Raw genomic sequence first — 27,130 nt, 5'->3', positions numbered from 1 at the left:
TCATTTGTGGAGGAAAAGTTCCCCTTTAAAAATGTGTGTGTGTTTATTCCAATTAGTACCAAGAACATTAGCATCAACCCCATGACCATGGGATAAAAATAAGACAGTGGGCACACCTTCAACATGCGAAGTCATAACAATGAAGCAACTAGGTGGTGCTAGTATCCAAGGGTGGAGAGGAATCTGCATCCTATTGTACTGACAGTGCAAAACAATCTACCACCTCTATGCAGGATGAAGTAAAAGTCTATCCAGAAATTGTTCCATTACCTCACAAGAGGGGACTGGATAAACATATGGAGCAGAGGTCCATCAGTGGCTATTAACCACAGCATATTGCTGGAACTCTCAGTCTGGGGCAAGTGATGCTCTGTTTTCATGGTGCTTGGGAGGGGTAACAGTGGGAGGGCTTCTAGTGTCCTGGCCCCACTGATAGACCTCCTGATGGCACCTGGGGTTTTTTGGCCACTGTGTGACACAGAGTGTTGGACTGCATGGGCCATTGGCCTGTTCCAATATGGCTTCTCTTATGTTCTCTTACGTTCTTAAATAGTTTCAGTAAGACTTTCCATCTTGGTTGAAAATGAAACAATCCCCACTTCCCCCACCACAGCAAACAGCTGAACAGGACTCACCTGTTGGCCGAGCTTTGGTAAGGTGGTATCTTGTCCTCAGATTGCGCACTGCTTTGACAACTTCCTGTACTAACAGGAAGTCTGCCTCTTCCTCAGGGTGACTCCAGTGAGCCTGGAAAAAGGAAGGGGAGGCAGGGAGAAAAGGATCACATTAAGAAATTTATTTTTCCTAAGAAGAGTAGGATAGAATACAGAACTAGACCTTGCTATAGCAAGGCCAGGACAGGAAACTTAGAATTGGCTGTGTCCTCGCCAAGGAGCAAAGATTTACACAGCCAGCTTGAAAAGGGTTGCCTTGTGAAGGGGATAACTGAGTCTTAAGTTGTTCTGAAGTCCCGAAAAACCAATTCCACATCCAGGGCCCACAGTCCAATCCAAGTAGACTCACCAGCTGCTCAATGTTGGGGTATCTTGCCACACAAATGCTGGGAGCAGAAGCTGAGTCCACTTTGGAAAGTCGCTGCCACAATTCCTCTGTCAGGAAGGGCATGAAAGGAGACAGGAGGCGCAAGGCCAAGTCTGCACAGGTGTACAAGGTCTGGCGGATGGAGAGGAGACAAGCCTGATCTTGACCATACAATATGGGTTTGATGGACTCCTGTTCAAAAGAAGAGAGTAATTATTACCAATTTTCCAAAACCGTAAGCCTGAAAAAACTTACCAAAAAACACCATATTTACCACTATTTTTCCTATGGAGAAGTCTCACTGAACACCCCCAAATTCCTAGTTTCCATTATGAATGTAGCAAAATCAATGAGCATATCATGTGGCGTAACAGTCTTATCACATTTTTATCCCACCCTTCTTCCAAGGAGTTCAGGGTAATTCATTTTCCACCATTTTATTTTCACAACAGCCCTATGAAAGCAGCCCTTGTCCCTCCAGCCATGAAAAAAAGCTGTTGGATGTCCCAAAGGATCCAGGAGAGTGAATTTATGTTCTGCAAGCTGAGAGCACAGGCTGCTGGGATACTAACTCCATAGCAGCAAGTACTAGGAAGCTCACCATGTAGACGTTGCAGAAATCGTGCAGCCAGAAATGATGGAGAGCAGTGGTGACGAAATGCAGCTCAAACTTTTCAAACCGCTCGGTGCAGTCTTGCACTGTGTGATAGAGACGGCTAAGGATCCATCGGTCCATGGGAGAACTGGGGAAGAGCTGGAGGAGATGGTAAAGTACGAGCACTGTTTACCTACCTTTCTTTATAATCTTTTTTTTTTAATTGTGCAATCCTCCTTGAATCTCAGCAAATCTCAAGGCAGATTACAAACTTTTTAAAAAATGCAACAGAAACAATATAATGCAATAATCAGCACAACAACACAATGACCAGAGCTCAGATTTTTTAAAAAAACTTTTTTGTTTGATTTTCCTCCTCCTAAACCCACTCTGACCCCCTCCTGGAATAGGAATCATGCCCAGCACAAAGCAGAATCAATGTTGGAAAGGAACCAGTAAATCGCTACTTAAAACCCTTCAGCTGTCTTCTATTCCATGCATTACATTTTTAATTTACAGTGGTGTTGCACATGTTAACAAAACACAATATTCCTATGCGTTTTTCAGTACTCGTGTCTGATACTTGCTTTCTAGGATGTGCATTTATAAGACAGTGCTAAGTAAAACCTATGACAGAACTATTCTATACTAAGGATATACATGCTTCCTATATTCTGAGATGTCAGGAAGATCTCCAAGTGGAAAGATGCCTAATTACCCTGGGTGAGAGGGAAAGCAGGCAGGATATAGCCCAATCTCAGCAGATCTCAGAAGCTAAGCTGGGTCAGTACTTGGATGGGAGGCTACCAAGGAAGGCATTGCAGAGGAAAGCAAATCAAACCACCCCTGGTTTTCACCTGCCTTGAAAGCCCCTTGCTAGTCCCCATAGGTCAGTTGTGACTTGACCGTGATTTTGTAATTGCCCTGATAGCAGTGTGCTCCATGGATGCTCTTACAGCCACTGACACTTTCGTATAGTTTAAACTTCATTGTCTATCCAGAACAAGACTGAACTGTTCCTCGTTAGGACATATATATTAACATGGAGGAGTGTGAGAGAGGGAGGGGAAACACATAAAGATCAAGCTGTTAAGTCTCCTAAATTTCAGCCTAACAACTATGAGGGAAAAAAGCCCTGAGTGCTTCCATGTAAGATTAAGTACAGACTTTTTTGTCAGCACACCTCTGTCTTGCAGTATCCCTGTCACTCGGTAGGAAGACAACAGTCCTTAAACTTCCTGTTATGTAAATACACACACATGCACACACGTTCTCAGTTACCTCCTCTGGTGCCAGTGGGGTGAACTCTTCTTCAAGGGCTGCCAAAGTGAATCTCAGAGCATTCCAGACCTTGTTGCAGAAACGACTGGCGTTCTCCACTGCAGCCACATCCAAGTTAATGCCGTCACCTGTGGGAGGGGATGTGTTCAAGTCTTATTTTGCAAATCCCTCCCAACCCTGTTATAAGGCCAAACTGGAAACAAGAAGTCTTGGAGTAAAGCCCCCATCGCCCCTGGCTGGATAGTTTCTTGTTTCTATTTAAAATTGTTTCTATTTTTATCCCACCCCACCTCCAAAGGGTTCAGTATGGCACGTATGACTCTCCCTTTCCCTCTTTTATTCTGACAGCCATGTTGGTAGAGGTCTGTTGTCACCCAGTGAGCTGTACAGCACAGTGAGGATATGAACTCTGGTCTGGATAGGATCTGGTAGATCCAGGTTTGAATCTTCACTCTGCCATAGACGTTTGCTGGAAGACCCTAGGCCAGATACTTTCAAGCTAACCTAACTAGAGGATTGTTGTGAAGATAAATGGAAAAGAGGAGAATGATGTAAGGCACTTTAGGGCCACAAAGGAGAAAAAGGCAGGATATACATGCAGCAAGTCAACAAATGCATATGTTAACCACTGCATCCCATAAGCATGTTCATGACTGCTTTTTCTAGGTAGGGGATGATGAAAAGGGTAGCTTGCACTTCGCCTCCTTCCCAGCAAGTGTCATAAACTGGGTTCAAATCTCTCCCTCTGCAGCCCTGTCCTGGATAGCCCAATCTTGTCATATCTTGGAAACAAAGCAGGGTCGGCTGTGGCTAGTATTTGGAAGGGTGACCTCCAAGGAAATACCAGGATCATGACACAGAGGCAGGCAATGGCAAGCCACCTCTGGACTAATCCAGCTCACCACCTAGTGGTACATAATGCTAAAAGAGCTACACCTTCTGGTTGTAAGACAACCTTAGGATCTCTTGTCTATACCACACTATGCCATAGAAGTATGATGATGAATATGATTTCTCTTAATTATTCTCCCACTGCAATGAGGCTTGTGCCAATCATTTAATCTCAGCCTTAATCTACCTCAAAGAGCCCCGTGGCACAGAGTGTTAAAGCTGTAGTACTGCAGTCCTAAGCTCTGCTCATGACCTGAGTTCAATCCCCGGTGGAAGCTGGGTTTTCAGGTAGCTGGCTTGAGGTTGACTCAGCCTTCCATCCTTCCGAGGTCAGTAAAATGAGTACCCAGCTTGCTGGGGGGGGGGGGGAGTGTAGATGACTGCGGAAGGCAATGGCAAACCACCCCGTAAAATGTCTGCCGTGAAAACGTGAAAGCAACGTCACCCCAGAGTCGGAAACAACTGGGGCTTGTACAGGGGACCTTTCCTTAATCTACCTCACAGGATTGTTGTGATGATAAAATTGAGAACTTTTTTGCTGACCTAATTACTAAATAAAAAGAGACCAGATGCTACCAACTTCTCACCTTGTGAGGAATAAGAGCAGAGGGCAAACCTTAGAGCATCAGTGCCACACTCAGGGATTCCTTGAGGAAAATCTTGCTGCTGCAAAGAGACAGAGAAAGGAAGACATGGGAACAATTGCAGAAGGCACAGGAATAAACAGAAACTGTTCTTGAAGGGGAGAGAACACACCTGGCCTTCCATAGCAATAGCCACCTCCTTTGGGTCCAAGTTGCTGTTCTGGAGCTTCTCTTGCAGGGCCTGAAAAGGGAAAACAGATTCAGTAAAAATATATATGTCTGACACTAGACTTTGAGGTTTTTCCACCAGTGGAAGTTTCCTTCCTGTTCTGGCTAAGCTGGGGTAACTAAGTTTGAAGTTACAGGGCACATGCAAAATTGGTTGCTGAATTTGCCAATGAGAGCCCCAGCTCTGCAGAGTGTTTTTAAAACTAGGTTTCTAGCCCTTATGGTTGTGTCAACATCTTTAAAAAAAGCTGCTTAAAATTCAAAGTGAAAGACTGAATATGGTCTGCTAATTTAAAGTAGTGAAAGGAAACAGACAGCTTCAAGAGGGGGTTGGATAAGCATATGGAGCAGAGGTCCATCAGTGGCTGTTAGCCACAGGTTATCGTTGGAACTCTCTGTCTGGGGCAAGTGATGCTCTGTATTCTTGGTGCTTGGGGGGGGGCACAGTGGGAGAGCTTCTAGTGTCCTGGTCCCATTGGTGGACCTCCTGATGGCACTTGGGGGTTTTTTGGCCACTGTGTGACACAGTGTTGGACTGGATGGCCCACTGGCCTGATCCAACATGCCTTCTCTTATGTTCTTATGAAATACACAACAGGTTCCTTGTTCTTGAATATGAGCTGATCTTTACACACAGCACAGTCATGTCACATGTCTGCTCTTCCTAGACTGAATCATTCAAAATTTTGAATTTGCATGGGAAAAGCATGTATCTGTATCCCCGGGGAAGGAAACCATCCTTGTATATAGAAAATTATCATGCAAGGAAGGAAGCCCAGCTCTAACCTCTTTCCTTATATATGCAAACTTTTTTCTTTCAATGGGAGAATTCAGACATGAGATCCTCTTTCCCACTTGTGATCTGAAGTGATCAAGACCAAGAAAAATTGTACCACGTGATTCTTTTTGTATAAAATAAATTCAAAATCTATACCCATATGACTGTGGCAAGGGTGATGGGGAAGGAATGGAGAGAGCAGCTCGACTTGCTATAAAAACTATGAAAGCACAGGGATCTTTCCTTGCATGCTGTAGGGTGGGTGTCAGATGCTTGAGGAGGAAATGGAAAGCCCCATCCTCTGAAACAGAAATACCTGCAAAGAGGCTCCATGAATAACATCCAGGGGGTCAATCACATTCCCTAGAGATTTACTCATCTTCCTACCATGAGCATCACGGACCATTGGGTGAAGGAACACCTGAGGGAGAGACAGACGCACAGGCAAATATGGATCTATCAGTGACCTTAATCCTGATCTGTAAATACACCTCACTGCTATCTCCAATCCAGAAGTAACACTGGGACATTTTTCTGAGTTAACATGCACAGGGCTGAGTTGTAAGCTGTTTTGGCATATTGTTAGACTAGCTTTTAAAAATACATTAAACACAGTAACAATGAGCCAGTGTTAGCAGGAGGAACCCTGTATGTATTGGGAATTGACCAGAAAGAAGAATGAAAGAAGAGCCAAGACTTTCTAGGCCCACCTTTACGACCCAGAAGAACTGAGTGTAGGTGGCTCTCCAAGTTCTCCCATCTCCTAGAGAAGCCAAGAGAATGTGCCCATTTAGTAGAGAGCCATTACACCAGAGGCTGGATTGAGAAACAGTTTTTATGGAGCTTCAACCACCAGCTGCTTTGGAGGGCCCATGTGATGGGAAAGTTGGGTATAAGCTGAAATAAATAACGCATAACCACCTAGAAGGAATTATGTGCCATAGGTCACAAGGATTAAAAGAATCTGCTCATCTGGGACCATACTTACAATTCAGTAAGACAGAAAAGTCAAGCACATAGAATATGAACAGAATAAAATAGCAAGGATTCATTCATAAACAAATAACTTTGAGGGACAAAATACAATTATCCACTTTGGGGATGGGTTCACAGTTTAGCTAATTAGGTGGTGGCACAGGTTAGAAAGTATGTTACACATATGAGTATGTCCACAGTGCCCTCAAATGGTGGAAGCATATTATTAGTGGTCCACCTTCAGTCCACACATACCTGAGAGAAAGGTAGTTTTCCAGTTAGCTGTTCTCCCAGCATCACCATTCGGGCCACCCAGAAGAACAGAAGGTCACTTCCTGTCTCTAAGAGGCTGTTGGGATAGAATTCCTGGAAGTCTCCAGTCTGTGTGGAAGAGACACAAAAGCCCCGGAAATTATTACTTCAGGCATCCAGCAATATAGTCTTTCAACCAGTGTTCCCTCTAAGCTGAGTTAGTGTGAGCTAGCGCACAGATTTTTAGCCTCCAGCTCACACATTTTTGTCTTAGCTCAAGAAAAATAGCCTTAGAGCACAAAAATCTATGCAGTAGTTCACAACTTTAAGGCCAGTGGCTCACAGTTCTAATGCTAGTAGCTCACAAAGTAGAATTTTTGCTCACAAGACTCTGCAGCTTAGAGGGAACATTGCTTCAACCTCCCCGCCCCCCCTTCCATCTTTGCTCTGCCCTGGGATCAATCCCATAATAAAGAAATCACTAGGGTCTGGGAAATCCATGTGTCTGACTTGAACCAGGGAGATCTGGTTTTAAGCCTCTCTTTTGAGGTTTTTGGCCAAAGGACTCCAGTTAGTCTCAAATCTCTCCTTCTGTAAATATGGAGAAGATTATTAACCTGGCTCCCAGAATGATTGGGAGGGTGAACAGAATAAAGATTGCAGAGTGTTTTGCACACCTCTCTGCAGTGGAAATTACATGTACATTTGATATAGCTGAAACAAATAAATACCTGAAAAATATCTTACGGTATTTTTCAGTTATTTACTTAGCTGGATGCAGATTAGACAATCTGATTTGGCTACCAATATAGTGACCCAAATAAAAGCCAGTATTATTCAGCTTTTATTTGGGCCAGCTATATCATCAAGTTGCACCAGTGCACCAGCAAAGGCACAGCTTGGAGAAGGCATTCCCTGCACTTGTGGAGACATGCTGCCACAGCAGTGCAACTCCGTGAGTGAAGGGAAGGCATTTAATGCTGAATAATTTCCATTTTTCCAATTATTTACCCAAATCCCAATATCACATCAATATTGGGATTCAGGAATATCAGAAAATACTGATATTTTTCAGGTTCAACGGACCTGAATCTGGAAAAAGCAGGGGGGTTTTCATTCACATTTCTAGTTGATACTTCTCACATAGGTTTCTTTAAGTCCTACAATGTCCCTCAGGTAAAACTGTCCAGCTGATGTTCCCGTGCTGTCCAGCTGATGTTCCCATGAAGAAAATAAATGTGCCCTCCTGGGCTCTTTGGAACATCCTTTAGCTTTCTTCCATGGTGGTGGCTTAAGGGGAAATGGCTACAATCACACTCCTAGGGATAATTGCTCTCACATCTCACACCTTACTTTCACTGAAGTAGAAAACATTGTACAGCCATAATGGACCATGTGGGTTGTGCTACTTTAGCTGTTCCAATAAAAGGCATTACAATGTATTTGCTCTAACAAGACAGGGCTTTCCCTCCATCACCTCTTCTGGCCTCCCAAATGTAGCAAGGTGGCATGATCCTTTTGTATTCTTTGCTCTAAGTTTTTCTACATCTAGCCAACAACCCACACCATGTGATACTGCTCACCTGGTGAGGCCATCCCAACGAGGCAAAAGGGAAGAGAGCAGATGAGAACCAAGTGTCCAAGACATCCTCATCTAAAGAAATGGAAAAACACAAATCCTTTTATTTTGTTTTTCTTAAAATGAAAAGAAGATGACACACTAAAGACTGGCAAAAGCTCCCTCCAGAACCAAGGGAGAGCAATTCCATTAGGGCAGCATGAACCACTCCAGGTACAGCAGAGCAAGTTGACAGGAATACAACCTTGAATATAAGTCAGCCTTGCTAAAAAAAAGTTTTGCAAAAGTTTAAGTGAGCATAAGTGTTATTTGTATGTAAATTTAAGACAAACCCCTTTGATATTCCCTACTCCTGTCTGTGTATCTATTACTTTTATTCTATGTATCAGAACTGTGTCCTAGTAAATGGAAAATGTAAAAGCTTCTGATGAATAATGTTTAATGGCTTTTAATTATTCCTTCCCCCCTTTTGTTTCTGTACCCCTTAATTATATAATAAATTTACACTTTTTTTTTTACAAAGACAGTGACTCCTCTTCTTCTTGATGGCATACATGGGGTGGGAGGAACACCCCAACCTTCCTTTCAGAGAATTAGGTTTCATTAGGAGATCTTTAACGGATGTCCACAGAACTGCTCTGCTGCTGTTGGCAGAGGGAACATCAGAACAGTACCATTACGTGGATGCCAAATTCCCCAGCAGCCTCTCACAGCTTTAAAGCCATTCAAAGAAAGCCGAGAGGTTCATTGTGGTCTTTCTGGCTACAGAAAGAGGACTAGAACAGCGGGGCAATGGATGCACTGCAGCAGTATGGGTGGAGGTAATGCAAATGATCACTTGGGCCTTCAGGTGCTATTTGCCAAATCCTCCATATAGCAGTGGGCAGAATATTTTATCTGACAATATAATCTCAAGCAAAGTGGGATGGAAAGCAACTACAGGAATGTGATAGGGAAAGCCTTTGTGGCTAGGTTTCATGACATAAGGGATTATGAGTTGTTCAGAACTCAGGCTCTCAGCCTAAGCACATCCCCATCTTCCCTTCCAGCATCATGAGAGTCTGGGAAATTTCCTTTACCTCTGACAAGCTTCAGATCCTCTTCTGATTTTCCCAGCATGCCTGCTGCTTTTTTCCGAGCTTCTGCTTTTGTCCTGCCCACTACCCATAATCCGTCACTATCCTCCTGTTATGGGACAGGCAAAAAGAAGCTTAAGCGGTATGATGGGAGTAACCAGGAGTTCCCTTCCCAGCCAACGGTTATGCTTACACTCACCTTCCCTGTATCAAGCGACTGTGAAACGGTGACTCGATAGGCTGGGATTTGATGGCCCCACCACAGCTGGCGGGAAATACACCAGTCACTAAGAAAAACAATCAATTGAAACATCATTAGGATCTTAAGAACTCAGGTGTAGCCACAGGTGAGGCTGAGCATCCATCTTGTCCAGTTTCCTGTTTTCCACAATGACCAGCTAGACGCTTTCACCATTGTCTTTGATTCCAATTTCTGGGCAGCCAAACAGTGGCAAAAGAGATACAGCACACACCTTCTGTTGTTGACATTCTTTTGAAGTACTTCAGGGCAGGATTTGGCACATTATACATTTCAGACAGCATCCAGAAACATGCTTTAAGCCACTAACAGAACAACTTGGAAATAATGAGTGATACTCAGGGATAGTTCAGAAACCAGGGAGGGGCCCAAAAGCTGGGATTCCACAGCAAGTATGCACTGACTGAAGGAGTTTCTGGTAGCAGAACAGGAATTCCTCCCCCCCCCCCCCACTCCTTTCCATTACATCTCAAAATGGTGCTCCTGAGGTTCAGGTAACATCACCCCCTCCCCAACACACCAGAGCAACATCAGGTCTGCAGTGCAGGAGGGACTCAAAAAAATCATGACCCCCTTCTGTTAGCAAAAATTTATCATGGAATCCAAACGCATGATCCAGATTATGGGAAATACCCCAAAGAGACTCCATTCGAGGAAATGACCTCAATCTCAGGTCCTTTAGTTCCACTACCAAGGCATGGACTCCGTTATATGAGTATAATGTACTGACCACAGCATTGAACTTGTACTAGAAAGACACTTGAATTTAAGTCTCTGTTCAGGCATACGGCACATTGACTGGCCCTAGCCAAGCCATTTTCTGCCTCAATAGTAGAGACCACAACACTGGTCTAACATTACAGTAACTAGGGTTGCCAAAAGGTCTGAAGAAAAATGCCCTGCCCCTTTAACAGAGGCTAAATGTGTGGCAATGGGCTGCTAAACCTTTTCTGGCATGGAAGCAAATAAATTACATGCCATTCAGCCTCTACTACAGGCACAGGACATTTCCCCACCACCACCACCACCACCACCAGGCAGCTGATAACCCTACCAACAAAGAGTCCTGACTGACCATTCACCATTTGGATATGACGACTGCCCTCTTCTCACCTGACTTTTGAAAGCCAAGTCCTCCAATTCTTCTCATGAAATTCAGGAATTAGTTTCAAATGTCCAGATTCCACAGCCTTAAAAAAAAAAAAAGGATGAACTGGGTTAATTCCACTAAGATCTTGAATGAGGAGGCAAAATCTAATATCCAAGTATTAACAGATCTCATCCAACAGTTTCACACTCCCGGCATGTCTGCCCCCTAAGTCTGATGACAAAGATTCCTGAAATCTAGCACATGCACACAAGCTTTCATCTCTACTGCCATCTTAGACCCAAGGCTTTGGGACTCTATGGGAATGGAGGGATACGGAGCCCAGTGGGTGAGTCCGCCTAAATTAAAGTTATGAGACTTACCTCCAACGCTCTACGAGCCATCTTTTCACATTGGACAAACCACTGGCTCTTCAGGAGGTTTTCAATCACATCTCCAGAGCGGCTGCAAGTGGGTGAGAAAAAAAACAGACAAAAGGTCACTTTATATTTCCCAGAATGCCTTTCAGCTTGCAATGACATTATGCCAAAGCATCACCATTTAGGCGTTAGTATAACTTATATAAAGCCATCAAGACGTATATTTTACAGAATGGAGTATGCAGACCATGCCTCAAGGAACTTACATCGATCTCCAATTCTGACATATTTATTATCTATCTTACTCCTCCCCCCGGTTGAACCCAAACAGATAACCATAAACCATTTCACCATTTTGCATGCTAAATCTACTACCCACCCTCTATATGTATGACTGCTTTTCCTAATTCCACTTCACTGTTTGATGAAGTGTGCTTGCACGTGAAAGCTCACACCTTGAATAAAATTTTGTTGGTCTTAAAGGTGCCACTGGACACTAACTTTGTTCTATTACAACCTCAAATGTTGCACATGACCAGTTGTCCTGAGAACCTTTTTTCCTACACACTCCAGCCTCCCCTCTGCTCACACAACAGAAAGGTTAATCAGAAGTAGGAGAGTGCTGAATGGAAGAGGCCTAGAATAATGATTGGGCCCAGGGGTGGAATTCTAACAGGAGCTCCTTTGCATATTAGGTCACAAATAAGCAGGCAGCACTGATACAAAAGTCAAAAAGGTGAATACATTTGCATTCTCCATCTTTGTTTAAAAAATAAATCTGAGTTCTGGTAACAATCCTAAACCAAACACACACAAAAAATGGGGGGGAGAGAATACCCAACCCAAAAATTGAATTTGGAACAAAAAGGTTGAGCAAAAACAATTTATTACACAGTGAACTTAAAATACAAATTAATCCAAAACATAGGGCTTGAATTTAGCCTTTAAATTGAAAGCCACTGGACTAAGACTGCCCTCTTCCGGCTGGCATACAATTGACTGCCACCGGTATTTAAGAGCCGTGGAAGAAGACCACCGCCATCAGAACAGCACCAATTTAATCATCTGTTTTCTGTTTTAACTGTTTTAATTATTGTTATTTATTACTGAAAGTGTATTTAATAGTATTAGTATCTATTGTTCTTGGGATTTTATGTTGTAAGCCGCCCTGAGCCTGCTTCGGCGGGGAGGGCGGGATATAAATCGAATAAAATAAATAAATGTTGGCCATGTGGGGTCCCCCATCTGCAGATAGTTAAATCCATGAATCAGGCCACATAGAGGCTAGGTAGATTTTTCAGCAAATTTAGGGCACTCTCCTAGTTTGCAGAAAAATCTGAAAACAAAAATAGACAGGGGGTTTAAATCTCCCCCAAAGCATCAACCCTTGAGGGCACTGGTCCCAGAAAGCCATGCTGGGTTCAGCAGCAGCTGCAGCTTCACAGCCCAGGATCCTGCACTGGGCCCAGCGGTGGCTACGCAGCCCAGAGCTCCAAGCTGGGCCCAGCAGCGGTTGCACAGCCTGGAGCCACACCGGGCAAGCTGCCACCAGTGCAATCCATGACATGCACTGTGCATGCTGCCACCAGCACAGACTGGAAGAGGAACTGGGCATGCTGCTGCGGACAGCACAGCCCAAGAGTCACATCAGGCCAACAGGCAGAAGAGGCACAGGCCTTGGAATTGTTGATGGGTGCAGGCCTGGAGAGAAAGCGTGAGGGATGAAGAAATCTCCCCAACAACTATTGTGGGCCTACACCTGTATAACATATAATACAAATGAAAATCTCAAAACTGATGAGATACAGACAAGACCACAGTACACCAGACTCAATGAGTATCTCAGTCTACAAAGCTACAGTAAATAAGGTCAAACTTTCTTCTGAGGTCACAAACGCACACAGACAGCAACCGTTGATAAAAATCAGCCAGACCAGGTATTAATTGATTTGTGCACATTTTATTCCATTTGGCCAGACTATAAATTATATCTAGTATTCAGACTATGAATTGTATCTATTTTTTGTCAGATTGTTGGTTGATGTATTCATACAGACCATAAGGAAATTAACTGCCAAGATTAGATATAATTTACAATCTTATATTTTCATATGTGTGAGCATAAAATTACGGAACAAGAGCCATAATCTTTATAAAGTCGCCATTTGGCCACATTAAGTAAAATATGCATGAATAAATTACTACCTGGTTGGCGTAATTTTATCAACATTTTTTTCTCAGGGGTGTGTGTGTATTAGTGACCACTTAAGAAGGCCCAAAGAGCCAAATGTGTTTATTTACTGTGGCTTTTGCTGTGGACTATGAGACACTCATTATATATTGAATATTGAGGACTACTGTCTGGTGGCTTCAATTATAAAGCTAAATTCAAGGCCTATGTTTTTAAATTTGTATATCAAGTGGAAAAAGCAAAGGAAAGGTCCTCTGTGCAAGCACCAGTCGTTTTCGACTCTGGGGTGACGCTGCTTTCACAACATTTTCATGGCAGTCCTTTTTACGAGGTGGTTTGCCATTGCCTTCTCCGGTCGTTACACTTCTCCCCCAGCAAGCTGGGTACTCATTTTACCGACCTCGGAAGGATGGAAGGCTGAGTCACCCTTGAGCCTGCTATCTGAACTAGTTTCCTCTGGAATCGAACTCAGGTCGTGAGCAGAGGGTTCCGACTGCAGTACTGCAGCTTTACCACTCTGTGCCAAGGGACTCTTCAGTGGACTGTAGAATAAATTGTTTTTTTTTTTTAATTAATCTTTTCACTTCATCTTTGTGGTACCTAATAATCTTAAATCAACACCACAGACATTCTAGACCACATATACTGACTCTGAACTGGAATGGAAGGGTGGAATAATGAGGAGTTTTTAACATTTCTGTTCCTTTACCTGCAAACAGGGAGCACCATGGGATGTTCCTTCACACCCCGATACAGGTCTTTCTCTTTCAAAGCAGCCAGCACCTTCTCTCTAGCCAGGAACCTGTTCTGCCCCTGAAAAGAACATCACTGTTACCATGAGCATGTCCCAGATTTCCGATTCTAAAAACTGCAACTAGTTCCAGAAAAACCACACTCACCAATCATAATAATTCCTATTTTTAATGAGAAATCATTAGTCTACTTTCATGGGGAAAACATTCAACTAGAACTATTTCCTATTATTGTTTTCTGATTAGAAACTTCAGACAGTGACCTCGATGGCAGGTGGAAGGAAAAGAAAACATGCTGTGGGAACCCAAACCCAGGGATGAGAGGTACACATTCAGACAAGTAACCTGTAAAACACCTACAAAGCATGCGATGCGGTTTAGCAGGCAAAGCTAAATAAATAAATAAAATAAACCCAAAAAAGATTTCTAGTTTTGTGGTCTGGAAAAGCCTCTATAGACACTTCTACTAAAATGAGTATAAGAAAAAGATTGCGTGGTCCATGGGCATAGAACAAATCAGAATCAGAGGTGGAAGACAGCAAGATTCCAGTAATGGGTAGAATAAAGATCAAGCACAAGGGCCTAAGAGGCACTTCTGCTCAGGCAAAAGCATTTTGCTTCGACCACTTTTTGGATGGAAATACCCCGGAAGTATAACATAAAAAGCAGAGGCTTTTTATGGAAACACCATCCATCCTTACCTGAAGCCACTCCCCGCACTCAGCTGTCATAGTTCCATCCTCTGCGATGACAGAAACAACAGGAAGGCCATGCCTCCGACCCAGTTCATAGTCAATATGGCTGTGTGCTGGTGTTATCTTCACAGCTCCTGAAAGGCAGTATATAAAGGAGGGAGGGGGCGTTCCCCTGAGAACAGTTATCCTGTGCCCAATGCTAATATTGAGAAAAGTCGGATTTATATCCCGTCCTTCATTCAGAGCAGCTTTCAATCTCCTCTCCTCACAACAGACACCTTGTGAGGTAAGAGGGGCTGAGATAGTTCTGAGAGAACCACTCCTGAGAGAACAGCTCTGAGAAAACTCAAAGTCACCCAACAGCTGCATGCGAGGGAGTGGGGAAACAAATCAGAATCTCCAGATTAGAGTCTTCTGCTCTTAACCACCAAACCAAACTGGCTCTCCCATATAGCACTCCCTTTGCCAGCACACAGCAGCAGCGCGACATAGATCAGTGCTCACCTGTGCCCATGTCCTGCTCCACTGAGGAATCAGTAATAATAGGAAGAAGCTGTCCGGTGAATGGGTGGCATACTCTCTTGCCATGCAGGTGCTGGCCAAAAAAAAAATCAGATCATATTGATGTCGGATATGAAGAAAATAAAAGGGGGGGGGCTCTCCCTCCAACAGAACTACTGCAAACAGTCCCAAACGATATCCCCAGTTCCCCCATAAGGCTGCCTTATACAGTGTTAGTCTAGCCTGGTGGTGTTCTGCTCTGACTGGCAACAGCTTTCCAGGGTCACAGGCAGATGTTTCCATTTTGAGAGGCAATGCCAGGGATTGCTAAAGCCCAGAGGCACATTTCCTCCCATTGAACAGTGTGCTGATAACCGAAGACACCAGGATGAAGAAGCCTTACCGTATACCGGAGATCACCAGGGTGAACAGCAACAGCCACGTCTCCCAACATGGTCTCTGGGCGAGTTGTAGCCACAGGAAGTTCCCCGCCTGCCCTCAAGTCAACGAACACAGATATCAAGAGAGGAAAAAAGAAAGAGGAAAACCTCAGTCAGAAAACTATCTGTAGGGCTGGACAGAACCTAAGATTAGTTTCAACATGGACAGAGTTGTCTGGGGGAGGGAGGTGTAGTTGTTAACAGTTTGTCCAGGGGTAGCTATCAATGGTGGAAAGTGCCATCCAATCACATTCATGGTGACCCCTCCCCCCAATAGGTTTTTCAAGGCAAGAGACATTCAGAGGTTGTTTGTCATTGCCTGCCTCTGCACGGCAACGCTGGACTGCCTTGGTGGTCTTCCATCCCAATATTAACCAGGCTGACCCTGCTTAGTTTCCAAAATCTGATGAGATTAAGCTAGCCTGGGCCATCCCTGGCCAGAATTAGCCACCCTAAGGCAGATTCAAACTTCCTACAATGTGAGCTATGGTCCTCTTGTGATTGTGCACTAGTAATTTTCTCTTTAGATAAAAATCACTTTTAAATGTTCGTGCACAGTTTGTATTTTGTACTGTCAATCCTATCCTACAGCTGCACAGAAAATCCTAATGGTAGTCTGTTTGTCATGGAACTTTGGCTGCCATTATTTATCATCTTGTCTTGAAGCAGCAATTAAATTCCCAAGGAATCGTTATGGGTAACAACATCAATGACAGTTTCACTGATCGATTACTGAAGAATTACTGCTTCCAAGGAACGCCGTGGTGCCCAGAAATGCAGTCTATAACCTAACATGCATCTCCTGATCACTGAACAAAAGGGTACGTGAAAATATTAGATTAAGCTATACTACAGCAAAGATGGGACAGTTAACTTCTCTCAGCCTAACCTATTTCACAAGACAGTTGCAAAGAACGAAGAGGGTAAAACGCCCCTTTGTCTCTTGCCCTGAACTCTTAAAAAGAAAGGCAGGACACAAATTGTGATGCTTGTCTCTCTCCAGCCTCGCATTGTATTGTAACTCACCTTCCTCTCCTTCTAATTTGTAAGCAAATGTCACCAAGACTCCAAATGGCACTTTGCCCGAAACCCCTGGAACAGAAAGCTCTGTCCGTCCCTCAAGTTGCCTGTTCTCCACCTGGCAGAGGAACAAGAGCTGTCAGTTGCCTCTGTACAAAGAGAACCAGGCTCTCTCATCCATATCTTCACACTAGTTCCATACCTCAATGTCAGAAATGGCAGACCGCAAAGCGCATGACCAGTTGACCATCTGCCTGTCGCGATATATCAAGCCCTCTTCGTGCAGACGCACAAAGGCCTCAGTCACAGCTTGGGAGAAGTTCTGGGGAATATAAGCAACAGGAAATGGAATTAACTGTTTGTGGCAGATGGACCTACCAGCCTCTGGGCCAATGCCTTGAACACAAGGCCTCTGCATTACCAACAATTTGCTCTTCCTCCAAGGAGCTCAGAGCAATAGTTTTGCCTCACAGCAATCATGTTAGGTGGATCAAACTGAGAAACAGTGGCTGGCCAACAAGCTCCACAGCTGACCAGGATCTGAACCCATCTCCCCACATATAACAATCTAGTCACCAACTCACACTGAAGCCATTCTACTAATAGCACTGTAAAGAAGTTAATCTCACATGATGCATGGGAATGCCCATGAAAACCATCTAGAAACTTCTACTGATGCAAAAGTACTGGTCCAGCTGACGTAAGACAACCCCTCATGGGGCTTTCGAGGCAACAGACATTCAGAGGTGGTTTACCATTTCTGCCTTGGCGTAGCAACCCTGGGCTTCCTTGGTGGTCTCCCATCCAAGTACAAACCTGGACCAACCTTACTTAGCTCCTGAGATACATGGCATAAAGACGCATATTTTACACACATGGTCTGAGAATTACACTGGCTACCGATAAGTTTCTGCTCACAATTCAACATGATGATTTATAAGTGTTTTTATGTCTAAGGTATCATGGAGGTGTCATACAAGCTTTTTAAGCTCTACTGGTGAGGCCCTACTAAAAGTACCAGCTCTGGTAAGATGCACACAGCAAGGACTTTTCAGTGGCTGCCCCTACATGGTGGAAAACTCACTCCCCCTTCCCCAATGCCAATTTGCCTTCACTACTGATCTCAGTCCAGCAATGGAATGAGCAAGACCTTCATCTTCTGCAAAATGTTTAAAACAGAAGGCTGAGTTTGAGTAAGAACATACATTTTGCCAGCTGTATGCATCCATTGCTGCTATGTTTCTGCTGCAGTATTTGTAACACTTTGGAGCTTCCTGTGTTTAAATATTAGTGTTTTACAGCACAATCCAGAGGAGTGGGGCTGAAAGCGCTGTGGAAGCGGACTTACCGCTATTCCGGCAGTATGGAGACCTACGCCGGTGGATCCTCCTCCGCACCGGCGGAAATGGGGCATGTGCCACTCTCCGGCCACCGCAGCACCACCGTGGGCTGATGGCGGAGTGCTGCCGCACCGCACTTGGGGCACAGCAGAGGTGCAGGGCAGCACTTTGGCGTAGGAGGGGGCTGACCCAGGGGCGTGGCCACTGCTGGTCGGCTCCCAGAGAGCTTTCAGTGCGGGAACGCCCTCCCCCCGCCCCCGGCCAGGCGCAAACTTGCGCCACGCAAAATGCTGGCGTACCCCATAGGTGCTAGTGGAAGCAGAAAGCACATGCTGGCGGTGCTGGCGCAGCAGCGCACAAACCCATTTGGGAGCAGCGTTATTGCCCCATCAATATCCTCCCACTCCGAGCTGGGCATGGACCCCTCCCGTACCCAAACAGTGCCCCCCCCCCCAAAACAAATGTTTCGACTCCTGCCACACACAACTCCCCATGGAGGGCAGGGCGGATGGCACGGCACTCTGCTCCAGAGGGCCATGCCATGTGGACTTAGCGCAAGGAGGGGTGCACTTGGTGGAGGGAACGGTACAGAGAAGGATGTTAGTTAAGTTAGAGCTGCTGGACTTGGGGGGAAGGTGAGCTAAGTTTGGGCTGCCTGCTTAACCACTTGTGCTTCCCAGTCCTAACAGGTCTCGCTTCCAGAGCCCCTGCTCTGGGAGTCCACGCTCCAGTGTATTTTACACATTTACAGGCAACAGCTGGGGCTTGGCCGTGCCGTGCTCCGGCACCCCAAACCCCTTTGGAAGCCAACGAGCAGCGCCGTAGATCCACCCACACCCGAGCAGCCAGCCGCCACGTTTGTCTGGATTGGGCTGCCCGTGAACTATAAAATTTTGCTCTGCAAGTGCTGCAGAAATCTAGGAACTAAATATGACGATGAAGTAACAGATGTTGCTAATGGTCTCAAATTATTTCAGAAGTCATGTAGAAGTCTTGCCTCCATTGTCTGACTCCAAAATCCAGCCATTTTCCTCTGTAAATTTAAGGGGGTGGCGAACCCACAAATACTGAATCACACAGACATTCATATGTCAATATATTTCACAGTCTCTTACAGAATCCATGGTGAAACAGGACCGGTCCCAGTCTAACGATGTTCCCATCACCTTCAGCTGCTGGAGTATTTCATTCCCTTTCCTGATTTCGGAGAGAAAACAAAATCAAAAACAAACCTCATACTGAAATCTGAAAATTCACACTGTTCTCTTTTTACTGCTGTCATGAAGTAACTTTTTTGTTGTCATTAAAAGGATATTCCCCCTCCCCAATCTTGCTCTTTGTGGTATGTCCTGGTATACTAAACCATATATAACAAAATCAACACAACACAAGAGTCGCAGAGTATGGAGGCTGCTCAGATCCATGTCTGAAATTATCAGTTTGAAAATAAATAAATAACTAGCCCAGCCTTTTTTCTTATAGATGTTTAATGAAAATACGCAGGATACATTCTATTCAGAAAGGAAGTAAATTTGCTCCTTCCTTTTTCACAAAAAAACTATGTACATTTAGGTTTTACCTTGACAGTTTCACTGCCTTGCCCCCAGCCAGTGCTTAGGCCCCACAGTGCAGACCTAGATCCACACACACTTACTCTTCTTTCCAGTTCCAAACTTCCTGCAGAAACCCCTTTCGTGTCAGGTCTTGGCGAAGAGCCTCCCGTTCTTTCCAGATTTTTCTTTCTACCACAGCCTGGCCAGATGAGAAAAAAAGCAACCTAAAAGCCATACATGTGGAGAAACCTGACTAGAAGCTTCTACTCATCCTACCTTCCTCTAAACCCTAGGATGTCAGTTAGGAACAGCTAGAAGGTAAATTATTCCTCAAGAAAATTTTGTATTGAGTTAAACATCATGAATGTTTTCAATAAATGAAGCCCTAGGAATGGTAATGAGGAGGCAGGCAACAGGAAGGTATTTGTCCTTTGCATAAGCTTCCCTTTTGAATCACTCTGAATCGGGGCTCCTCACCTGAGTGGCAATCCCAGCATGATCTGAACCTGGAACCCACAGCACTTTACAGCCTTCCATCCTCTTCCTGTGGTATGACAATCAAGTGCAAAAACACAGAATTTGGGAGTTGTACAATATCCTGTTGCTAAATATCTTAATAGGGTCAAAAGGCAACGTAAAAATATTTAAAATAATCAAACACACAACTAGCTATACCTACTGAATTACAGCTAGTGGTGCCTAGAAAACAATTCATTCCCCCCACCTCCACCTTCTCAATCAGGGAGGAACCGAAGCTCAACAACACAGAACAAAATTTGCATGGGGATGGGGAACCCTACACATGGGGATACATCAGGAAAGTCCCTATCAAGGTGTTTGGGGCTCAGAAGAAGCCCCCCCCCACTCTCCTGCTACACCTGAATTACTTTCAGGGTTAGGTGATGCCCCGGCAAGACAAAGAGCCTTTGCCTGTATGCTCTTGACACTGATTGTTTATCCATCCCATTTCAATGAAGATGAAGAAGACCGCAGATTTATACCCCACCGTTCTCTCTGAATCAGAGACTCAGAGCAGCTTACAATCTCCTATATCTCTTCCTCCCACAACAGACACTCTGTGAGGTGGGTGGGGCTGAGAGGGATCTCACAGCAGCTGCCCTCTTAAAGACAACTCCTGCAATAGCTATGGCTGACCCAAGGCCATTCCAGCAGCTGTAAGTGGAAGAGTGGGGAATCAAACCCGGTTCTCCCAGATTAGGGTCTGCACACTTAACCACTACATCAAACTGACTCTCTTAATGCTTAAGCCCCAGAAGCCCCAGAGACCTTCCAGGATGTCACTTACCACCGCACCAGAGCGTCTTCAATAGCTACAGTCAAAGCATGACCCAAGTGCAGGGACCCTGTGACGTTCGGTGGGGGAATGCAGAGAGAGAACACTTTGGGTTTCTGGTGGGGCAACTGATGCTGCCAAAACAGAAAGAGAAAAAGGAATTGTCTATGGTGAGTATTTAAGTATTTGAAGGGTGGTCACTTAGATGAGAGCAGGGAGCTGTTCCTGTTGGCAGTAGAGGAAAGGACTTGCAACAACAGGTTTAAATTAAGGGTAGGAAGGTACCAGCTGGATATGAGGAAAAACTTTTTTGCGGTAAGAGTTGTTCAACAGTTGAGTTAGCTACCTGCCCTCACTGGCAGTCTTTAAACAGAGGCTGGCCAAATACTTCTCAGGGATGCTCTAGGCTAATCCTGCATTGAGCAGGGAGTTGGACTAGATGGCCCGCATGGCCCCTTCCCACTCTGTGATTCTATGAGTACTTTTATCCCTCCCTAATGACTGCAGGTGGGGACTTGAAGCAAAGACAGAATGACTTGCCAAAGGAAACACACTGAGTTCACGTTGGAAGAAACATCTGAGCAGGGGTCCTTCCAGATCTATGACCGGAACTTGGTTCACACATGCAGGTCAATGAGGTGGCAGAGACCTAAGCTAATGCCCTCACTGTAGATGGAGGACCACATTTTGGTATGTTGAGCTGCCTGCAAATAGAAAAGGAGCAGCTTTTAACATACCAAAATTAAAGGGAGGGGGTTAGAACCTTTCTTCCTGCTTGCTTTCTATCCACATGGAGATTTCTATATGTAAACAACCATCCAAAGGTGGAATCAGCCATCTGAGGTCTGAAGTAGTGTGGCCAATGCTACAACCTCATTCTGCTGCCTGTGTGTGCCTCTGACTCTTACCTGCTATGATTCACAATCTGAAGACAGAGCAACCTCCATCTACAGGCACACTCCCTTGCCACCTTGTAGCATCACCAGCTCCGAGGTCCATCTGTACATCCATCAAGTTTCAGGGAAGAGCCCTCATCTTATTCATTTACAACAGAACTGAATGCAAGTAATTTACATCATATAATTCTCTACCTGGTATTCTGGCTTTAAAAATCCCTCCTTCACCCACCAAGCATACCAGGCAGCTTCAGTGTAGCGTGGGCTATAGGAGGCAGGCAGTGGTCCTGAGGTATCTGTGGGTAAGACAAACATACAGAGAACTATGTTATTATTATTATTTTTAAAGGACATTATTCAGGATTTAAACTGCGTAAGTGTCATCAAATTATTACAAGGTATGAAACCCATCAGCCTTTCAGTTTCTAGCCCTTGTGACAGAAGAAGGAAAACTTGGAAATGTGTGGCAATGTCTGACTCTTAGGAGGAGATTAAGAAGGACTTGTTTGCCTCTTGTCCCCTGGCTTCCTTCCCTTTTCCCATTCTCACTTTGCCATCTTCCCTGCTGATATGAATTTCCCAGCAAGATATGAATTTCTCCCTCCTTCTGTGATTACAGTTCTGCTTTACACTCTTTGCACATTTCATGAACCTAAAGTGTATATAGCTGTCCTGGCTTCAGAAGGCCATCCACTCACTCCTCCCACCATTCCTACCCCCCCCCCCAAAAAAATTGATTCCTGGAAGCAGAATTATGCTAGGCAAACAGGCACTTTCATACCTGCTGAACGTGCAAAATTAAAGTCAATGTATGTGTTACTCCAGTTAGCAAAAAAATGACTCATGTAAATTTTCCCTACGCTGCACCACAATTTCATTCTTGGCACGGGCTTCTGAAGGTGCCAATCTGCAAATGGGCAAAATCAGACACTGTCCGCATACATGCTTTCTCTGTTTTGGCTCCTGCCTCCAGAATGGCTTGCCTAAGGAAAGCTCTCACTCTCCTGGCCTTCCACAACTATGCAAAATTGAACTATTCAAGAGGGCTTTTCTACAAAACTAACAGGGTTGAACTATACAAAATGGTTGGCAAGTTTACCAGGATAAATTAATGGGACTGTGGTCCATATTGCTGTGTACAGCTTTGCAGTAGGATCCCATTATGTAACTTCTGTGTACTGCATCATGTTAATACTGCAGTGCTTCAGTTTGATTACTGAATGTCCCATTTTGTTGACTGTACTGTACAGTGATGGTCTGTATTCTTGGTGCTTGGGGGAGCACAGTGGGAGGGCTTCTAATGTCCTGGCCCCACTGGTGGTCCTCCTGATGGCACCTGGTTTTTTCGGTCACTGTGTGATGCAGAGTGTTGGACTGGATGGGCCATTGGCCTGATCCAATGTGGCTTCTCTTATGTTCTTATGACTCCCTATGTATAACTCACCTTGAATCCCTATGAGAAAAGCTGACTATAAATAATATAGATAAATAAGATATGTCCAGGATCTCATTTAAAGTGGGCCTGTAGCTGCCAGCATGGTGTAACCGTTAAAAGCAGTGGACTCTAATTTGGAGATTTGATTCCCCACTCCTCCTCATGAAGCCAGCTGGATGATCTTGAGTCTGTCATAATTCTTTCAGAGCTCTCTCAGTCCCACCTGCTTCACAGGGTGTCTGTTGTGAGGACAGGAAGGGAAGGCAATTGTAAGCCACTCTGAGACTCCTTAGTGAAAACCAGGATATAAAAAACAACTCTTCTTCTCTGCATGCAACACAAGCATGCTAGGACAAGGCCTGCTGTGATGTGCTAACATTGCACACACAGCTACTGAGAGCCCAGTTTAACTGAGATGCTCAGTGCTGGCAACACAGAATAGCTTAAGTTCTTCCTGCCCATAGACATTGCATTTTAATAGGGCTGTATTCTATTCCCCTGAGGTTTCTTTGGCACAGAATTTCTGATAATCTTTGTACCAAGCTTGCTATTTCAGACGATGTTTCTTTTTTACACCTATCTGGATAAAGAACACACTATGAAGAACAAAGAGTTTTTAAAAATTCCACTGTACCTTTTTTTTCTCCAGCTACAGTGGGGATGTCATACAGAACTTCACTTTTTAAAGCCAAGGCCCTGGTTTGTCTTGGAAGCTTTTTCTGAGGAAGGAAAAAAACAAAGATAAATTTTAACTGCAGACTTTTGCGCTGAGGAGAAAAAAATGAAATCATTTACCATTCAGTTGCAAACAGCATAAAGTATCACTCATATTCTTATAATACAGATGGAAGGAAAAGCATATAATAATAACAACTGCATACAATCACACAACTGACTCACGGCAACCTCAGGACTATGGAGTTTTTAAAGCAATAAGCAGAGGGGGTTTGCCATTGCCTGCCTCTGTGTAGCAACCCAAATTTTTCTTGGTGGTCTTCCATCTAAGTATGAACCATGGCCAACCCTGCTGAGTTTCCAAGTTCGAATTGTTTCCCGTTTCACAAATGAGATCAGGCAAGACTGGGCTTCATTGCAGCTCACTCAGTGCCACACAAAACACCATTCAGTCTTCATTCTAAATCAAAGCTGAAGTATATGTAACTGTATCTGTGCAACATCACAGTCCTCAGTGGTGTCATTTAATTTCCTTTGCAGTCAATCCATCCTTAGTGGTCCTGCTTTTTGTTCCCCACCTTCAACAGTAAGGTGGACAGCAGCCAGAGACAGGGCCTTTACTTTGGTGGCACCGTGACCATGGAGTACCCTCTTTACAGCTACTCACTGGGTATCCACCTTCCTAAGCATTAGCTTCTTAGGTAAGAATATTTCCCCCTAGGATTTATTTGAAACTGGTTACTGGTGGGGGGGTTTTTTTTGGGGGGGGTGGAGGCTGTAAACTTGAAAATATTGGTCTGGTTTAGAACTATGCATACTATATGCAATACTTTAGTTGGACTATAATGTATTTCACTCTGCTGCTATTTGAAAAGGAAGTTTTACTGGCTGCTTTTATTGGGTTTTTTTTTTTTACTGGTGCACCATAATATGCTAGTTTTTAGCTATTTCTGTTTGTCACAGTGGATGTAAGTAACCCTGAGCATTTTTTTTAGAAAAAGAGAACTATCAAGCAGTGTTCCCTCTAAGCTGAGTTAGTGTGAGCTAGCGCACAGTTTTTTAGCATTCAGCCCACATATTTTTGTCTTAGCTCAGGAAGGATGACCCCAGAACAAACTAATTTATGCAGCAGCTCACAGCTTTAATCCCAGTAGCTCACAAAGTATAATTTTTAGTCACAAGACTCCACAGCTTAGAGGGAATATTGCTACCAAGTATTTTAAATAAATTCTACGTACTTTATGTTTCCAATAACAGATCACAAGACCACCATGCTATGGTCTCCCACATCACCCCATTCCACTCCAGATCTGGTCTACAGATCTGTCAGCATCTAACTGCATTCCCTTGTTAATAACAGCCAGTCAATCAACATTTGGCCATCTTCTGTTCCACGGGCTGCCTCACCTTCGGGTCTGTTGCCAGCCTGACTTCAATGGACTCCATCCTCTCCCGTTGCCGCTTCTGTTTCTCTGCCCGGTTTTTCAAATGAGCCAATTTACCTGCCTGCTTATTGGGATCAGGCTTCCAGGCTTGGGAATATGCTTTCCACCCACCAGGGACCTCCCAGCTTCTCTTCTTGGCCAGAAGCAGACTGCAGAGAGAATGCAGCCTCTGGCTGGTACCACAATTAAGCTGGGTTGATGGCATGTTTGTGAGCGGCTGTGTTCAATCTTTATAGATGCATGGATGAAAAATTATGATGCCTCCTCTCACGACTGACAGAAATCTCTTCTGTCTTCAGTAGGCACGTAGGAGACACAATCTGCACAAAGACAAACCCCAACAAAATAAGACCCTAATCACACATGGATAAGTTCCAAATTCTCAGATGTTTCACTCATGCTGGCTTGTCAAGAAAGGAGAAAGCAGAAGCATATACACCGACATCTCAACTATTTACATACGTTAATATTATATAGAACACGGTGCCTCATGCCAGTTAAGCAAGCATGCTCTATTCCCATATAACTTTATTTAAAGTAAGAAGAATTAGTCTTTATGCCACCACAATCTAATGCCACATTCTTGCCTCTGCTTCTGCGTCAACAGGACCGCTACGTTTCCCTCCAAACAGCCCCTATGTGCTGTATCCGCCAGCAGAAACACAGCAGGTGAGAAATCTTTCCCAGCCTTGCGGATGCCACGACAGGAAAAGCTTCCCCAACTGAATTTCTTCGTGGCACGAGGTTGTTCAAAGGCACAAGAAGCCTGTCCACAGACCTCGGTTGCCACCATTTGCTCTGACCACTGGACTCTATTCCCTTTCCATTCTCAGAGCTGGGGAAAGCACCCAGGATTCCGGCTCTCATTTATAACCCAGGTATTGTAATAAACGCGACTTCGGATTTACCTTCAAACACACCAAAGGTACACGAAGCAGAACACAAGTACATTCTTGGCCGATCCCTCTGCTTGCCTGCAAGGGCATAGGGGAAAGCCGCTTCACGTGCAGCATGCAGTCCTACCCACGATCTCGGGTTTCCTGTGTGAAATGCATGACGGGAGATCGGAAGGGGAGGGAGGGCTTTGCTCTGTGGTTCGGGAAGAAGCCGTGAGGATTTGAAGTCTGGGCAATGCAAGCCTGGTGAGCTGCCGGGAGGGAGCCTCGGGGTTGCCTGTAGTTGCAGAGGAAGGGAAGGGAGAGGGTGGCGAGCAACACAATGAAATCCAGTTAACGGCAGGGGAATTTTTAAAAGGGGGCGCCTCTGATTTTAGTGGGAAACTTTGGGAATCGGGTGTGGAGGTAGGCAGACAGTCCTTTCTGTTAGCCATCAGCGTTGTTTGGAGGGGAGGTTTCCGGAAGACGATATAAAATTTACAAAACGGTTTGCGCATTTAATAGTACAATATGATGGCAAAGGCTGTAATCCTGTGCGTACCTACCGGGAGTTCCATGTTTTGGGGTCACTGGGCAAGAATGCTCAGGGGCCCCCTATGGCCACTACACGGAACTCCTTTTTGCCCACCTATATGACCTCCCCTGCCTCTGAGTCCTTCGTCTGCCTGCTTTCAGGCTCTCCAACAATCTGCAATCACAGCTGCTCACGCTGCCTGCATGCCCTTCACCTGATAGTGCCGCTGCCATAATCACCCATGTGCTCTTCTCCAGCGGTGCTAGGCAGCAGACGCAACCGGGAGTATAGGCTGTCAAAGCAGTGGCAGGCAGGGGAAGTGTGTGAGTGCAGGCATCAGAGGATATGAATGAACAGAGAGTCCCAGTGGGACCCATCAGAAACCACGGCCCTGGCACCTGTCCCACCTCAGGGTATGCTAACACCAGCCCTGAGCTCAGTTGTGAAAACAGGCATACTCTGACTCTACATCTAATA

The 27,130-nt window shown here is 44.7% G+C and overlaps 1 protein-coding gene across 1 annotated transcript in view; it reads right to left on the bottom strand.

The window, feature by feature from the left end:
- VARS2 (valyl-tRNA synthetase 2, mitochondrial) overlaps nucleotides 1-26,294 on the bottom strand; it is a 36,011-nt gene extending 9,717 nt beyond the window's left edge. The window contains exons 1-27 of the mRNA XM_060239191.1: nucleotides 26,152-26,294; nucleotides 25,206-25,563; nucleotides 23,758-23,842; nucleotides 21,884-21,984; nucleotides 20,805-20,926; nucleotides 19,976-20,042; nucleotides 19,600-19,697; nucleotides 19,061-19,142; nucleotides 16,808-16,927; nucleotides 16,612-16,723; nucleotides 15,549-15,637; nucleotides 15,149-15,239; nucleotides 14,651-14,778; nucleotides 13,907-14,010; nucleotides 11,010-11,091; nucleotides 10,653-10,729; nucleotides 9,480-9,567; nucleotides 9,284-9,389; nucleotides 8,209-8,279; nucleotides 6,629-6,754; nucleotides 5,715-5,819; nucleotides 4,565-4,633; nucleotides 4,396-4,474; nucleotides 2,918-3,045; nucleotides 1,643-1,795; nucleotides 1,024-1,233; nucleotides 636-747 (exon numbers count right to left, since the gene is read on the bottom strand). Of these exons, the coding sequence (XP_060095174.1) occupies nucleotides 636-747; nucleotides 1,024-1,233; nucleotides 1,643-1,795; nucleotides 2,918-3,045; nucleotides 4,396-4,474; nucleotides 4,565-4,633; nucleotides 5,715-5,819; nucleotides 6,629-6,754; nucleotides 8,209-8,279; nucleotides 9,284-9,389; nucleotides 9,480-9,567; nucleotides 10,653-10,729; nucleotides 11,010-11,091; nucleotides 13,907-14,010; nucleotides 14,651-14,778; nucleotides 15,149-15,239; nucleotides 15,549-15,637; nucleotides 16,612-16,723; nucleotides 16,808-16,927; nucleotides 19,061-19,142; nucleotides 19,600-19,697; nucleotides 19,976-20,042; nucleotides 20,805-20,926; nucleotides 21,884-21,984; nucleotides 23,758-23,842; nucleotides 25,206-25,448 (2,848 nt within the window). The 5' untranslated portion in view covers nucleotides 25,449-25,563; nucleotides 26,152-26,294. The remainder of the gene's footprint in view (nucleotides 1-635; nucleotides 748-1,023; nucleotides 1,234-1,642; nucleotides 1,796-2,917; nucleotides 3,046-4,395; nucleotides 4,475-4,564; nucleotides 4,634-5,714; nucleotides 5,820-6,628; nucleotides 6,755-8,208; nucleotides 8,280-9,283; nucleotides 9,390-9,479; nucleotides 9,568-10,652; nucleotides 10,730-11,009; nucleotides 11,092-13,906; nucleotides 14,011-14,650; nucleotides 14,779-15,148; nucleotides 15,240-15,548; nucleotides 15,638-16,611; nucleotides 16,724-16,807; nucleotides 16,928-19,060; nucleotides 19,143-19,599; nucleotides 19,698-19,975; nucleotides 20,043-20,804; nucleotides 20,927-21,883; nucleotides 21,985-23,757; nucleotides 23,843-25,205; nucleotides 25,564-26,151) is intronic.
- Nucleotides 26,295-27,130: the final 836 nt, after the last annotated feature.

This window comes from Heteronotia binoei, chromosome 5, assembly GCF_032191835.1.
Source record: "Heteronotia binoei isolate CCM8104 ecotype False Entrance Well chromosome 5, APGP_CSIRO_Hbin_v1, whole genome shotgun sequence".
In the NCBI taxonomy this organism is placed as follows: Eukaryota; Metazoa; Chordata; class Lepidosauria; order Squamata; family Gekkonidae; genus Heteronotia; species Heteronotia binoei.
The sequence above is the reverse complement of the archived record's forward strand: the minus strand, read 5'-3'. Positions and strand labels throughout refer to the sequence as shown.